The sequence below is a fragment of the Pteropus alecto genome, unplaced genomic scaffold (assembly GCF_000325575.1).
Source record: "Pteropus alecto unplaced genomic scaffold, ASM32557v1 scaffold146, whole genome shotgun sequence".
Classification (NCBI taxonomy): Eukaryota; Metazoa; Chordata; class Mammalia; order Chiroptera; family Pteropodidae; genus Pteropus; species Pteropus alecto.
Genome location: NW_006442107.1, coordinates 4,407,183 through 4,424,089, shown reverse-complemented (window position 1 = coordinate 4,424,089; position 16,907 = coordinate 4,407,183). Strand labels below are relative to the sequence as shown.

The 16,907-nt window shown below is 49.4% G+C and overlaps 1 protein-coding gene across 7 annotated transcripts in view; it reads left to right on the top strand.

The window, feature by feature from the left end:
- Positions 1–16,907, top strand: part of CTIF (cap binding complex dependent translation initiation factor) — a 249,010-nt gene that overhangs the window by 113,312 nt on the left and 118,791 nt on the right. For all 7 annotated transcript variants that reach the window (XM_006919916.3, XM_006919919.3, XM_015595789.2 and 4 more), the window contains one exon: positions 14,876–14,952. In XM_006919916.3, coding sequence (XP_006919978.1) covers positions 14,876–14,952 — 77 coding nt within the window. The remainder of the gene's footprint in view (positions 1–14,875; positions 14,953–16,907) is intronic.

The window sequence follows — 16,907 nt, the reverse complement described above, 5'->3', positions numbered from 1 at the left end:
CTTGTCGAAAACCTCAGCTTGTTAGTTGGGTGACTAAGTGTGGTCTAATTTTCTACCTTTTTTTTTTTTTTTTAACTCTTTTTAGACCCCTTCTTCTTTCTGGTTCACCATACATAACTTCTTGCTTCTGCCTGCTGAGTCCTTTCACCGCCTCTCTGCCTCTGATTCTTCCGTCCTTTAGAATCTCTTCATTTCTCCCTTCCTCTAAGATGTGTTCTCTGATTATGCCACTGGAACATTCTAGAATCTTTTCTTTCTAGTACCTACAGCAGCACTTCTCAGACTTTGATGTGCATACAGATGGCATGCAGATCCGGCCCACATTCAGACTCTGATTCAGTAGGATACAGGTGAAGCCCTAACCCCTGCATTCCTAACTGGCTCCTGGGTGATGCTGATGCTGCTGGTCCATGGGCCACACTTTGAGTAGCAGGACCTTATCCCAAGTTTTGCTGTACATCAGAATCACTTGCAGTTTTAAAAGAGAACATGCCAGTCTTCCACCCTGAGACATTCTGATTATATTGGCATGGGTACCACCCAGGCATTGGGATTTTTTTGATCTGCCTGGGCAATTACAGAGTACAGTAAAGTGTAGGAATCACTGCGTTATTATCCAATATAAATATAGCTAAGCATACTTTTTGTTTCATCTGTGCTTACCTTGTCTCCCTGCATAGATTACAGTCCTCTTTAAGGCAAGGCTTGGTCACTTCTTTTTTTTTGAGCATTGATTGATTGATGATTGAATATTAGACCAGTAGGTGCTTTACTGATGATTAAGCAGTATTACTAGAGCATGTATTGCCAGTAGGGAACTATACTAAAGTCAAAAGGGGAACAAAAATGAGGTCTTGGATCTTGCCAGAGCATGGTGAACTGTGTACGGTGCTAGCCTTGGCCGAGGGTGGCTGCCTGGGTGCAGTGGTTTCAAGGGCTCCGAACATGCTTCCCCTTCATCCCGTCCCCATGGGAAAAAAATAAATTCTACCACCCTGGCTCACTTATTCCAAAAACACTATCACTAATTTTTTTGTTTCCCTTTTGGTCTAAGGCAGTGGTTCTCAACTTGACCACCCTTTAGAATCACCTGGAGCACTTCTAAAATCCCCTCTGCCTGGGCAGCAACCCAGACCACCTGCATCAGAGCTTCTGGGGCAGGGGACCTGGGCATCAGGATATATGACAGCTCCCCAGGGGCTATCAGTGAGCAGCCAGGGTTGAGAGCTCCTGACCTTAGGTTTTTATTGTTTGAAATGTAAATGTAATCCCTTTGTCCTCATCTCAGGGGACTGAGTTTGTCAGGCCCTTCCCTGAAAGCAGGTTCAAGTTGGGGGGTGGGAAGGTGTGGAGGGGGGGTGGTAATGTGAGGATGCTGGGCACCTGTTCATCATAAGGAATCAGCACTGTGGGAGGCAATGGGTGGCGGCGGGGAGGGATGAAGAAACCGAAGGGGGAAGACAAAACGCTGCAAAATTCACTTGGCCTCCCAACAGTTCTCTAGAGCAAGGGTGGGCAAATGATGGCCCGTGGGCCAAATCAGGCCCCCCACCAGTTTTTCTAAATAAAGTTTTATTGGAACACAGCCATGCTGTGACCAAGTCTGCGCTATGGCTGCTTTTGCTGTACAGCAGCGGAGTTGAGTAGTTGTGACAGAGACCATATGGCCTGCAGAGCCTAAAATATTTACTATCTGGCTCTTTACAGAAAGTTTGCCAACCTCTGCTCTAGAGAATTGACCCTGCATATACTTCCTAGCTGTAGTTTATGCATCAACACAGATGCTCAGAATTTTTTAAACTACTTCTTAGACTCTTTGTAATTTTTTAGTTGCTCTTAAAAGCAGAGCAGAGTATCCTGGTAGATGTCTGAGAATCAGTCCTGGTTGCACCAAGATCAGCCTGGGGGTGGCAGGCCTTGGACGGCCAGTGCTATAGGCTGCTGCTCTCTGGCCCCAAGCAGCTACTTTGGGTTACCCCAGTGGGGCATACAGATGTCACTGTCCTCCCTAAGGAGGCTCCATGTCAAAACCTGATAGATTTAAGAGGTCAGACAGACTGGACTAGGAATGAAATCCTTTCCTGCCCAAGGAGAGTGGAGTCAGGTTGAGGGGCTTCAGGAGGAAGAGGCTTTGGAGACGGAGAGAGGAGGCAGGAGATGAGAGCTGTGCTTGACCAGAGCCGAGGGACGGCCAGGAAATGCCCACAGCCTGCACTTCAAAGTCCTGTGTCCAGGCTCTCGTATTCCCTTCCATTCGTTCTTGAGCCATCACTATGCCCCTGAAAGTAGGTCAGATCACTCTGCTACAGCGACATGGGGGGAAATAGATACCAACTAGGTCATCAGAGTTGCCGGTGCCTAGTGAGCCAGCCGAAACCAATGGCTGCCCAATTTAAGACGACCCATAAAGACTTTTATGCGGCAGAGAATCCTTAATGGCCCACATCCACACAACAAAAGGTCAGCCCTGCTTTCTGGGAATGGAACAAGTAATTGAGTTTCTGAAACGGTACATTTCCTGTAGTCAGAGAGAGGTACAACACGTGTTCTTAAAGTATTCACTTAAAAAAATTAATAAGTTGGAGGCAATTATTTCTTTTACCAAAGATATTTGCAATAGCACTTATAATTTCCTAGTACAATTAAAACAATTTCATACAAAAATCGTTTTGCCTGCAAGCAGCTTCTTAAGAACACATCTCTATCTACTGCCTTGCGCTCTTTCTTCCTAATTGGAAACCTCCATCACACCATGTTCCTTATACTTTTTCCTTTCTGACAACACATTTGCCAGGGAGGTCCATTATTTTTGCATGATACTGATCGTATTCATATTTAGCTTGGCAGCATAGCTATTAGTGACTTAATTTGGAATGGGGTAGAGGGTAGGAGCAAGATACCCCAGCATAGCCCAATTACAGCCACTCCGAATTTATGCTTTCAACGCTGCAACTGTCCACAGAGTGAATCCAGGGAAAACCATGAGGGGCTGACTCTTTTCGTGGCTTGTTGAAAACTGTGCTCATTATTCACTCCTTCATTTTCTCATTCCATCAACAAATGCCTGTCGAGCACCTGCTATATGACAGTGCTGTGCAGAGTCCATTGTGGGGATCTACTGCTCGAGAAATGCACCCTCGCCAGCTTCTGGAACAGTGCTTGCCGAGGCTGGCACTGGGTCTCAGATCTGCAGCTCTCATGGACGTTGTGCTATGGTTCCATCCCGAGACTCTGAGTTAACGTCTCGAGTCCACCACGCGCTTGCTACATTTCTTTACATCTGCTATGTAATCTCTTTAGTCTTCCTTCTTCTCTCTTGTAGAGCAGCGGTCCCCAACCTTTTTGGCACCGGGGACCAGCGCTCCTATGAGAATCTAATGCCTGATGACCTGAGATGGAGCTGAGGCAGTGATGCTAGTGCAGGGGAGCGGCTGCAAATACAGATGAAGCTTCACTCGCTAGCCCGCCGCTCACCTCCTTCTATGTGTGGCCCGGTTCCTAACAGGCCACGGACTGGTACCCATCGGCGGTCCAGGGGTTGGGGACCCCTGCTGTAGAGAATGGATAATAATAGTACCTCCCTCTCGGGGTTGTTGTGAGGTTTAAGTTAATTAATACATATAAAACTCTTAACTCAATGCCTGCCTCAAAAAGTGATGGACACTTATTACTGTAATCATGGCTCATAATCCTTGCAGACATCATTTAGTTCCTTCTATGGCAAGGAGACTTTTTTTGAATGCCTTCCAGGAAAACGGAATTGCTCACTCAGTGGAAGGGAGCATATTTATGGACAGGACTGGAGGGGAAGGAAAGACTTTGCAGGCTAGCTTCCCCTCATTGTTGGGCCAGCTCATCCACATGGGACTCAGCTCGAGGATGCCCTCACCTCGCCGTCTCCTTCTTTATCTCTGGGATGGCCTAGGAGGTAGCGCATAGAATCTGTTGCAAACAACCTAGGAGTGTATAAGGCAGGCTTTATTCCACGTGTCCAATCTATCTCACACACGTTTTCCCTTCACCTCTTCCCCAACTGTTAGCGTCATCAGCCAAGTGGAAGAGTCCCGTTGTGCACCTGCAACATGTAAAATGCTGTTATGGAGGTGAAACTAAGGGCCTGACAGGGAAGGCAGGATCCTGAGTACTCCCTAGAGTCTTCTGGCCTTTGTCTAGGCAATGGTCCCGGCTGTGATCCAGAATTCTCCTTCATCCCTAGTGCTCTCACACGAGCAAAGAGCCCAAATCCGGGACAGAGAATTGGAGCTAAATTCTATTCTGGAATCACTGACTATAACCCAGGAAGGGCCACTGAGTGGGACTTTCCTGTCAATGCCTAATTCCCGGTCACAGTTTGGACCCACCCACTTTAAAACTTCCTTGTGCAGGAGAAGCCTTGTTTTGAGTCCCTAAGGAGACCATACTTACCCTGCCGCCCATCCTTGTCTCTACCCCAGAAGGGTAGTACTCGTGGTCTCACCTTGCTGGCCTCTGTCATTCGTGTGACTCCTCCAGACCATATTTTTCCCCAATACATATTGAGGAATGGGGATCTAGGTCTTCATTATCTCTTCATTTTAAGCACTGGGCCTCATGGTTTCATGTTCAGAGCCCGTGAAGCCATCAAGCATCCTGGCTTCTTGTAACACGGGAGGTACTGCCTGGTTGAGGGCGCAGTGTGTGGGCACCTGGGCCCCTGAGTCATCCGTGAATGCTGTTGGTTTACGGTGGATAGAATGGGGATGGCCCAGCTCTGGTCCATCCAAGGTCATCAGTGAGCTTCACTTTTCATCCAACGAGCAATCACAGAGGACTACAGTATCTAAGGCACCCCGGGACCCACAGAAATGAAGGAAACACAGGCCCTGAGCTCCTGAATGTTGCAGTGAGGTTGGGGAGGCAAGCTCGGAAGCAACTACCTCGTCTCCAGACACCAGAATGGAGTGCCAAGAGGTGTTCGTCCGCTGTGCTATGTGACCAAACATTAATTCTCATAGAGATTAGGGCGATTTTGTAGGGCAGAGCATTTATGGCAATGGTAATGGCAGTGCCCAGACAAGATTTCAGGGATGAGCAAAAGTGGGGGAGGCGCTCTAGGCAGAGGGGAAAGCCTGGAACGAGGAATATGCATACACATGCCCTTACACTTACCGAGTCCTGACTACTGCCTGTTTGTATAACGAGCCGCCTACAGTAAATTCAGGAGAAGCCAGAGCAAAGCCATTAAAACATGCCTCCTTCCACTGGGGCCATCGCCTTCCTTCTGTTTCTATTGATTTAAGAGCTACTGGCAACAGGATAGCGTTAGGCATCACTTCTTCCGGCATCATTCAACCTTGGATGTTGCCCCATGTGATTTCCCTCTGGGAAGCAGTAAAATTGTTTGTGTATCTGTTCTCCCCCGTGGCCCGTGGACTTCTTTGGGACACAGGCAGAGTTTCATTTTTCTATGTCCATGACACATCGCGTGGTCTCAAAACACAGTGGCCATCCTCTGTTTGGAGAGTCATCACTCCCAGAATCTGTAGTTTCTGCTCCCAGGATGGCCTCTGACCCTCCCCAAGTACATACAACTACTCACAAACTCGCCTCCTTCCCGAGACTGTCACCTTCCCTTCGATGCCAGGGCACCAGCATCGCTTTGTCTTCTCTTGAGCCTGCCTTATGGGTTTTTCAAGGATTTAGTTCTTGTATCTATTATGGACACATCGCTCAGTTGGGGACCAAAATTCAGGCCGCGTGTGTCCAGGCTGGCCCAGGCTCTTTCCGGAGGCTGCAGAGCAGAAACGGTGCCATTCCCCACAGCCGTCGGCACCACTCGGCATTTCTTGTGCATCTTCCTGCTTCTGGTCTGTAGCAGCTTCAAGGTGCTGCTTTTTTCAGTTCACCAGTGCTCCCAGGACCCTCAGTAGTGTCCTTCGTCAGGGGAGTAGAAAGCATCTATCTGCCACAATTCCATTCTCAGGCGGCTGTCCCTGTGTCAATGAGTAGCAGGGACACCACTGTGAGCCCTGGTGGCCTGCATCCAGTACTGCCTCTGGACTCTTGGCCCTGAGCTTGTCACCTGGACAAAGTCCTGAGCCACTAGGTCTCATTGGGTCATCAACACAGTCTTAGTCATCCCTCCATCACCCTCCCCCGCCCCCCACAGGTACATGCACGCGCGCGCGCGCGCACACACACACACACACACACACACACACACACACACCCTTCACTGAACTGCCATGGTCGCAAAGGAAAAAAGCAACACTTTAGCAATTGTTTCCTTTGTGCCATTATAGCGTAGAAACAATTTTCTAATATTTTCGTGTTGTTCTTAGTCCCTGTTTTTTGCAACAATGTTCTCATCTATTTTTTCTGTTCATTCAGAAATTATCGAGTAAATGTCATTTGTATTTGACTCACCCAGAGAATTCTTCCTGATGTGGCTTCCAATGGAAGGGGGCGCGGGGAGGGTCCCGGTTGCTTTCCATGACTTCAATGATATGATACGATCAACCACAACAACACCTAAAGTTGTATCATGCTGGATTATTTAGGACTTTTTTGGTTGCAAGTGACAGAAACCCACCTCAAAATACTTTGAAGATGAAAGGGGAATTTCCTGGCCCACGAAATCAAAGGAAAGTTTACATAGTCGTGAGGAGGAAGGTAGGAGGGACAAATATTTCATCCTTATTTTCCACAAGGAGGAGGAGAGGCCTGGAAAAAAATAACTGCCCAGTTATTTTTGGCCACAGAGCTGGGACTCAGGTTGCCTAATGATGTTTTAGTCAAGACCCTTTCGGCTGTTACAATGAAAAACCCAACTTGAAGGAAAACGGAGGGGTGAGTTGTTTTGTCCTAGTGCATCCAGGGGAGGCTCGCACGTGCCACGGTGCTCATGACCGAGCCTCTGTGACTGCAGTACCGTGTAGGCACAGACCCTGGCTGTCAGGTGAAAGCCGTGGGCTCTCACCCCGAACACTGCCAAAGGCAGAGGATTCATGTGCAATTCATGGGGCTCATAGGCTCCACTAAAAGCTGGCCCAAGAGCCTGAGCCAAGCTCCTCTTCTAGAAAAATATCCAGTTCTTGTGAAGCCAGCATCCAGTATGGGATCTAGAGGAGCGCTTTTCAGAGTGGGTGGAGTTTAGGTTCCTGATCCAGGGTGCGAGTGGGGCCGGCCAGAGGCAGGGTGGGTGCTGATGACTGAGAGGCAGCCTCTGGATTTCTTCCCCTGTCTACTTTTATCTATGTTTTTATATTGGAACTCTAACTCAAGTCTTGTTTTTTAAAAGAATCTCTGCCGATTTAAAAAATAATAATAAATTAAAAGTTAGAAAACCACGCATTTAAACGTGGCAACACTGCCCACTCCTCCATCTTTCTGAAACCAGACAGCTTCTCTGAATAGATGTGCAGCCTCACAGTTCCAGGAATTTTAGAAACATTACCTTTTTATTTCAGCTTGGACGTGACCCATACATCCTGCCCACGTGGTGCGAGACCTTGTAGGATAACTTCTTAGAAGCTATGAAAAAACATGACCCCCAGCAGGAGAAAGGCTCCACGACTGAGACCAACTCATTGTCAGAGGAGCTGAACTTGATATTTTTATGTCCCTTTAAGTCGCCAAGTGCTTTGGTTCCTTTGTAGCGCTCTGTTTGCCCTCAGGAGATGGGGAGCCAGGGGAGTCCCAGCTGGCTTTGTGGGAGGGTCGGTCCTGCCTCTTGAGGCTCCAGTTCTTCTGAGCCAGACGATTCGTAGGGCCACTACTCTGGGTTATCTGGAATTTTCTGGAGAGAAGGAAGCCATTCCTGTCACAGCATTCTTTAGAGTGACAGGAGCCTTGTGAGGACAGTATGCAAGCTCCTGGGGAGGACAGGGACTGTGGTTTCCAAGAGGCCAGGGCAGAGAGTTACTATCCAAGCGTGACTAGGGCAGACAGGTGTATCACTGGAGAAAGCAGGACTTATCTAGTCAGGGGACACCCCCACTTGAGATCTGCTGCTGCCTCACCTCAGCCCGGATCCTCAGCCTTCCTTTCCAACTTGGCATTTCATGGCTGCACCGCCTCCTGCTACAGGCTAAGTGGTTAATGCTGTTTGTCCAGGTCCCCAAAGCCTGGGAGGGGGTGTTCTTCACACACATGAGGAAGCTTTCCTGTTTCTTGTTTCTTGTAACACTCTCTCCCTTTGCAAAGAGCTGGTGTGAGAGAGAAAGATAACAGACCTGTGAGATAGTTAGGACTGGGTGACTATCAGGCCCAGGGTTAGGGGTCAGAAGTCAAAGGTCATAGAAATGTCCGGAAAATCTCTTGAGGTGAGGGGAATGGGCATGGGGTTCCATGAAGCTGCAGGCCATGGGATTGAGCTCTGTGGGGCACCTCTAAACCTCATCCAGCCAGACAAAGGGAATCACACAACAGCAGCCGGGGAGCCCCCTCCCCACCAACCTGTGAGATAAGGGGAGGGCAAGGTTGGCAGCCATGAGCACCAGCTTCTAGTGATAGAGGAGGGGCAGAGGCTGCCACAGAGGCCATAGCCGGGCATCTCAGAGGACACCACAAGCAGTCTGCAGGACAGACGTGGGGAAGGCATTGGAACCAGTGCCTGGTGACACCAGCTCTCCATCCTCGGGCCTGGTAGGTGGGAACATGGTCAGAAGTGGGGCTGCCCAGATGTGGCTCCAGCGCCGACCGAGGCTTACTCTCGGCTCCTCCTCCTCCCTTCTTGGAACTCAGAGTGCATGGCTGGGCACCACAGGGTCAGAGTTAGGGCAGGAGAGAGCTGTCTGAGGCCCCCAGGGGTTTGGCTTCTACATCTCTGCCCTGATACTGTCGGCCAAGTGACATCACGGTTGGGAGCGGGAGCCTTGGAGGCACAGGCACAGGCTACGGCCAGCTGGTTGGGTGGCCTTGGGCGACTTCCTCGACCTAACTAAACCTCTTCTTCTGTGGAAATGCATGGGTAATACGATGGAATTGCCTGCTGAGCCCGTAACTTAAAGTCAGCTCTGTTTTGGCAAAGGATGTGCTGTCAGAAAATAACCCTTTTAAAGCACAGATGATTTTGCCCACTTTTCCACGTGTACTAGTTTGCTAGTGCTATAAGAGAGTGCCACAGATGGGTGACTTAAACAACAGGAATTTATTCTCATAGTTCTTGAGGAAGTTCAAGACCAAAGTGTCAGCAGGGCCATAGTCCCTCTGAAGGCGCGAGGGAAGGACCTGCTCCAGGCCTCTCTTCTGGCTTCTAGCAGCTTCTTGGCTTGTGGGGGCATAAAGCTCGTGTTTATATGGCATTCTTTTTATAAGGACACCAGTTATTGGATTTTGGCACCACCCTAATCTAGTCTGACCTCACCTTAGCTTGGTCACATCTGCAAAGACCCTGTTTCCAAATAATGTCATGTTCACAGCTACTTAGGCTTAAGATCACAACTAACCTTTTGTGGGTGCACAGTTTTACCCACTGCAGAGGGTGAGAGTACTGTACAGATGGCACCAGCCAGACACTGTGGTCAGGGGCAGCACCACTGGCCCTCAGAGTCTGGTACCTCCATTTCCCCCCACAGTGCCAGACACATCTCCACAAGCTCCGCCCATGATGCTGACATCGTTGGCCAGCAGGTTAAGTTTGTAACCTGCCTCCTTCTCTCTCGAGGCCCTGATGAACCCTTAAGACTCAGCTCAGGTACCGTCCTCTCTGACCCTTCTCCCAAGCAGAGGCCCTCCTTCCTTCCTTGGGCATTCCAGGACATCTGTTCACCTCCTCCTGTGGTACCTTACTCGTCCGTGTTGCCCTGAGTTCCCAGGCTGAGACTGCGTTTGTCCATTCTGTTATTCTCCAGATGATGCACCTGACATTTAGTGGGGGAAGAACCAAGGATGGACGGGTGGGTGGATAGATAGATGCATAGATATCAGCATAGAAGTCTGACCACCCCCACCCCACCCATCCCCGTGCCTTGTTCTGCGCCATGGCATTCTTCATCATTTATCGCATTCTCTACTTATTTGTTGTCTCTCTCCTCTCACTAGGTTGGGTGCTCTATAAAAACAAGCCTCTTGCCTGTTTTTCACTACTGTTTCTGCAGTGCCTAAAACAACAATATTTATAGGATGGGTGGATGAATGGAAGGGTGAACGGGCGGGTGGGTGCACGCATGGGGGGGTGGGGAGTCTGTGGCCCAGTGGAGGTGTATCACTCAGAGTCACCAGGCACACATGCCGTCCTTGCTCAGTGTTCTTGTTTTGCCCTCCCACTCTCTACCCTCACCCCCAGACCCAAGGTTCGTTTGTTTATAGTCGCCACCTCAGGGAAAGGCCTTTGCATGGCCAGCCTGGGGCCAGCAGCTCTGCCCTGGAACAGGCAGATTTTACATAACGTGTTTCTACAACCAGAGCAATAACATGCTGCCCACAAAGCTACGTCTCACACAGTGCTGACCTCCAGGAGTGTGTGTGTGTGTGTGTGTGTGTGTGTGTGTGTGTGTGTGTGTTTCACGTGGACTATGCCAGCACTGCTTGCAGGAGTATTATCTTCCATCCCTCCCTGGAGAGACTTGGTTTACATAATCTACTTGTCTCCCAGGCCCGTTTAGTTATTGAAAGTGGTCAGAGGTTAGACAGAGGGGAACTGCAGCCAGGACTCAGAGCTAAAGGGAGAACGGTTCTCATGTGGAGAGGGCAGGGCCTGGGCCATGCGGTGATGCTGCAGAGGCACCTGACTCCCACTGGCGAAGCACACAAACCCGCTGGTAAGCCAAAAGGCTGGCACTCTCGTTTATCGGGAGGACTCATACCTGGACTGATATTAGCTGACTGACGCCACATGTGGCTCTTTCAAAGCACGGAGAGAAGGATTTGTTGAGTAAAGAATTAGAGCAAAGGCCACTTACGCTCTTAAAGGGTAACTCTGACAAAACTGATAAATTGGCCGTTCTCCACTGGGGCCGTATATCCTATCTCAAAAGCAGAGGGACATCTCTGATCTAAAGCCGGAACACTATCACCCCTGGCCAGGCCAGGAGATACCAACTCATGTTCCTTTCCAGATCCCTTTTTTGTCACTCTTGTCATTGGGTGCCCCATGCCTTTCCAGCTCTAGCTTATGGACAGCGTTTTAGGGCAGCTGTTTCCTAGAGAGTAACTGAGTGGGACAGGGACACTTTTCGTTGTGGCTGGATCTTTTTATTACCCTTCCTCCTCCTCCTTCTACACTTCCTATTCTCTCTGCCTGGAATATACTGCTCTCAGATACTTTTCTCACTATTTTAAATTGAGACATAGTTTATATGCCCTTACCCTTTTAAAGTGTACAGTCAAATGGTTTTCAGTATATTCACAAAGTTGTTCAACTCTTACTACTATCTGATTTCACGATATTTTCATTACCGCAAAAAGAAATCCAGTACCCATTAGCAGTCGCTCCTCATTTTCCCTCCCCCCCAGCCCTTGGCAATCACTAATCTTACTTTCCATCTCTGTAGATTTGCCTGTTCTAGACATTTCATAAAAATGAAATCATATAATGCATGACATTTGATGACTAGCTTCTTTCCCCGAGCGTGACACTTTGATTATTCGTCTGTGCTGTAGCATATATCAGTCCTTCCTTTTTATGGCCATATAATATTCCATCGTATGGATATACCACGTTTTACTTATCCAGTCATCAGTTGATGGATATTTGGGTTGTTCCCATTTTTGGCAACTATGAATAATGCTGCTGTGAACATTCATGTACAAGTCTTACCTCTCACCAATGACTTTAAAGAACTTTTACCTAGCCTAGGTCAGCAGCTAATCTGTTGGTAGTTATGTAGCTAAGCACAGATTTTTTTCCCTCTTTCTTTTTCTGTTGGCCTCATACTTGCCCCTCTTGACACCTAGATGCCCTTGTTTTGAGGGAGTATCAGCAGCATCTTAAGTTGTGTGTCACTTAGGAACAACCAGCAGCTTGAGTTTGAGGAATAAAAGTGTCCGATCAAAGAAGGTCCTCCAGTGAAGCTTTTATAAATGCGGTGCCCCCTATTGTTTGCCTGGAGTGCCTAAGAGTTCTATGTTAGTGCCCGAGGGAAGGTAGGGCTCATTCATTTACTCACCATGATGCCAGTAGGCTGGGGGCCCAGGTGGGTTTGTGGGTAGTACCAGTCTTCTGGAGCTTGGATTATTCCTGGGGATGCAGGACCTCAGAGGTGGAAGGCTTTGTTCTGTCTCTGTGGTCACTTTGTTCAGCTGATTTTTGGCCTCCCGCTGGGCTCTGCCAGCCTCAGAAAGAGAATACAGGGTAGGAGAATACAGGCCTACCCTGACCTGGGCTTTCCATGCCCTCCTCCCCTGCAAACCACCTCTGCTGGACTCTCTCTGCCAATATTGGAATCTCCATGAGGACAGGGACCAAAGCAGCCTTGCTTGTCCTGGCACACTCAGCACTGAGCAGAGTGTCAGAGTCATGGAAAAGATGATAATGATGATGATGATGATGAAGATGAGTGTCAGGGTCATAGAAAAGATGATGATGGTGACGATGACGATGACACTAGAGATGCTTATTGAAATTTACTATGTACCAGGCAATATTCTATGTTTCTTACATGTTTATCAACTCCTTTCACCCTCGCAAGAACCTCAGGAGGTTGATGCTGTTATTCCTCCATTTTACAAATATGGAAACTGAGGCACACAGAGGTCAGGTTATTTACTCAAAGTCACACAGTCATCACGAGGAAGAGCTAGATCGAATGTCACAATCTAGCTCCAGAGCCATTTTTTCAATACTATATTTTATATACATACATGCATATATATTAATGTGGAAGGTCGAATGGATGGAAACAGAGGTCACAACAGTGGCTTTATTAGAAGCCCTGAGCAGCCTGATGTGCCCACTGGGCCACACTGAGTCCTGGCAGGAGAGCTCAGACTCCATGCTGAGGTTGGGCCACAGGGCAGCTCCCTCCTCCTGCAGCTGTGTGTGTGTGTTGGGGAAAGGGGGGGATGGGAGGTGGGCAGAGAGAGGTGGAAGCCAGAACACAGATCAGAACCTAGGACTCAGGCTGCATAAGGGAAGCTGGCACCTTTTGAATTCACGGAGGGCCAAGTGTTTGGACAGCTCCCTCTGCCCAGCCGCCTGGGAACTGAGACCCACTCCAGGCCGTCGGCTTGAGAGGGAGCCTCTCCTTCCTTCCATTGTCTCTACGGGCACACCCAGTGTGTTACTGCAGTGACCTGAGGCTCAGAGGGAAGGAATGAGGGAGGGAGGGATGAGGCCAGCCTGGAGCTGGGTCTGGGTGGGAGAGGGGAAATGAGAGGGGAAGACTTGGTGTTTTTCCTTGTTTGTGTTTTGTATCAAGGAAAGCAAATAATATCCTTTGAGAAAACCATTAAACAAAGCACATCCTAAGACCACAGAGGCCCATTGTGGCTGCTTGGAGCCCGGAATTCATTCATGCCTTTTTGGCTGGATTGTTGGAGGCAAGGGGGAGGGGAGGAGGGAGAAACTATTATTAAAATATATTTTGAAATATGTCATTCTTTTTCTGGACTCAATAGCAATCTAAGCCAAGCATTCATACACCAGGGTCCCTGTGACCTGAGCCTATTGCCCTCCCCATGTTCCCCTGGGAAGCTCCCCGAGACTGGCCGTCTTGGCACAGCCAGGGCTGCCAATGTCCATCCCACCCACCCCCACTTTGGTCAGAAGCTGAGTCCTGAGCCCCCAGGGCCAGGAGGATCCTCAGCTGTGGAGCCCAGATCTGGGGGGCTGCATGTGCCCTCACCATAGAGGGTCCGGGCTGCCAGCCCCACAGAACTTCTGATTCACTGTATGAACCCTGTGGGCCTCAGTCTCCCTGTCTGTAAAGTGGGGTAGAGCCAAATAGACTCTCATTGAACACTGTCCAGCACACTGGGCCCTATAACTGCCCCTCTCGCTCTGTGCATGCCCAAGGTCCCCACGGGGTCACACTCAGGCTGTGGACTCTGAGTTGGCCTACCTAGCTGTCCCAGACCCAAGCCACACCACCTTCTCCTCCCAGACCTCCAGGCCTAGGTACCCCCCACCTCTCCCCAAGGCTTGTCTGTAATGGAATGGCAGCATTCTCCCCATGTCCCCCTGGAACACACTTTTCTTCTGGGAGAAGGGAGGTGACAATCGGCCCAGCTTCTGCAAATCGTCTGCCTGGGGCCTGGCATTTCTGGGATCAGACCTGCGTTGTAAGCAGAGGGTCTCTCATCAACTGTAAAGTAAATCTGTAAATTATTGTCATCATGACAATATAAAAAATACGTAGGATTATCCCCAGTTTAAAATTGTAAAAGGCATTTAGCTATTATGTTTTCCTCCTAACCGCTCCCCAGGAATATAAGGAATGAGGGCCTTGAGTAAAATTGCAAGGGGGTCCTGGGCTAGGATGATGAGGAGACCTGGATCCTAGCACGTTTCTACCACATGAGGCTTAGGGTTTGCAAGGGGGTTGCATCTCAGAGAAGGTATTAGCATTCTCATTGTGTCGGGAACATTGATGTTAGAGAAGTAACTTGTCATACAGCCAGTGAATCCAGGATGTAGTCCCAGCTCTGTGGCAAACTCTGCAAGTCCTTGAACGGCCCATTCACCTCTCTGGACCTGAGCATTCTCATCTTTAATTTGAGTGACTGGATATGATGAAGTCTGAAGTCCCCTTTATGTCCCTACTGTTCTCGATCCAGCGTCGTTGCCTGGTGGGAAATTTATTAACTCTACTGTTTTTCATTTTGCAGTCTGCTCTTTCCACACGCTCCACTTCTTTCTGTCATTGATGTAGTTACCGTCGTTCGTTCACTCCCAGAAGTCCTTTGGGCTCTTTCAGGAGTTGCTAATGATGTCCCCTTCCCCTCGACACCGCAGGGTTACCATCCGATGCCCCATGAAGTGGAGATCGCGCACACAAAGAAGTTGTTCCGGAGGAGGAGAAATGACCGAAGGTAGGAGACGCCATCACGAGCTTTGGGTTTTCTTTTCTATCAGCCATATGTGGCTCTGTCACTCTTGGCCTGTGTGTTGCTTTACCCCATCACTGGTTACTACCTATGGTGAGGTTGGCACAGTGAGGTTGGTTACCAGTTGGGCAGCAGCGGGTAAGCTTCTCTTGGTTGACCCCTGGCATGGATGCCTTGAGGAGTCCCGGGCAGGTTTTACAGCTCAGAAGAACTGCTCTTTCCACTGACCTCACAGCAACAATAGCAGTTTACAGAGGGCTGGGACTTAGCCGACCCATGTTCTGAGACATGGCCTCCAGGAGCTCTGGAGCTCCAAGGGTATCTATCTTTCTTCCAATCCAAGTCACTGGGAGTTGTCCCTGGCATTCTGCAGCTATGCTTCGGCAGGTGACACTGCTCTCAAATGCCTGGAGGAGCTCACTTGAACGTAAGGCAGAAACCAGGATCTCCCTGGAGTTCAGAGTCCTGGGTGATAGCCAGGGGCCAGAAAAATTGCTGTGAGATGGCCCTGGCAGGAATAAGCAGCTGAGGCTGGGGGTCCTGGCAGGGGTATGCCTTTGTTTCCTTAAAAACTTTCTGACATGGAAAGATCTTCAAGGTTTATTTTAAATGAAAAACCTCAGGTGCAGAACCATGTTTGCAGTATGTGGCCATTTGTGCAAAAGGAGGTGTTAGAGGATATGTTTTACTTAAACATGCGTAAATGATTTCGGGATGGAAATATAAAAGAAGGGTGGGAGGAAGGAAGAAGGGCGGGAAGGAGGCTTCTGCTTGAGGAGTTAAAATGATGTTTTCCTCTATAGGGATTTCTTTTTAGATAAACATGATGGCCTGTGATTTTACTTTTAATGAACAGAGGATATTCTCAGGGAGCTAAGAAGCAGCCCAGTTGATATCCTTGCTCAGAAACCTAGAAGGGGCAGCTCCGTGAGGTCGGGACTGTGGCTGAGCTGAGTCTCTGATTTTTCCCTCCGCTCTTGGGCCCCGAACAAGGACTGTTGGGTGGTATCCCCAGCTCGGGGTGGGTGGATGACTAGGCACCTGGAATACCTCGTCATCAGCTGGTGGCTTTAGCTGGTCTGAAACAGAGAATAATAAATGTACAGCTCTCTGGGAGGAGAGCGGTCCTGGCTTAGCAATCCACCACTGGGCACTTTTATGCAGTGGCATGAAAAGGGGAATCTGAGCCAAGAGAGGTGGAGCAAGCCTTGTCCTGGGGTATCACACTGTACGTGCTACCTTTTTGCCACACAGCTTCACAGAAGTTAATCCTGGTTTCTGGTTCCTGGCGGAGGGAAGAAGTAGAGAACACCCCTAAAGGTGGAATGGGGTTCACGGGATACTGGGTAGGTGTTGGGGAGTGCAGAGGCTTGGTGTCCCTCCTCCCTCTGCCCCATGGTCCTCAGAGTGCGTGCCTGGAAGTGTGGGGAGTCCCCAGGCTTCTGAATGAGAAGTCACCCTCTGACCTGCTTCCCTGAGCTCAGCATTCAGGTCCCCAGCTCCACTTGTGGGCCAGGTTGCCTCACTCAGCAGGAGTCCTCTGGACAGCGTCAGGCCTCCGGAAAGCAGCAGCATGACCCAGGAATGTAGGAAGAGGACCGCGCCATACAGGCACTGGGAAGCTGCCCTTCCGCTGGGCGGCTCTCGTGTTAACGAATGCCCGGGTTAGGTCAGCACACCTTGCAAAGGATGTGGACCCGGGACAGAGTCCAAAGCCAGGCAATAAAGATGATTAAAGGGATGGAAAGTATGTCCTGTGAGGAGAGGCTAATGGACGGGGCCAGGGATGAGGAGGCTGCAGGGGAAGAATGTTCACTCCAGTAAACTCATGAAAGATTTATGCGGAAGGCTGAGGAGCAGCTGCCTCCACATTTACAGAGACCTAAACCAGAGGAAATCAGCCGAAATGGAAGGAGTGCATGCTCAGCCGCACCGAAGAG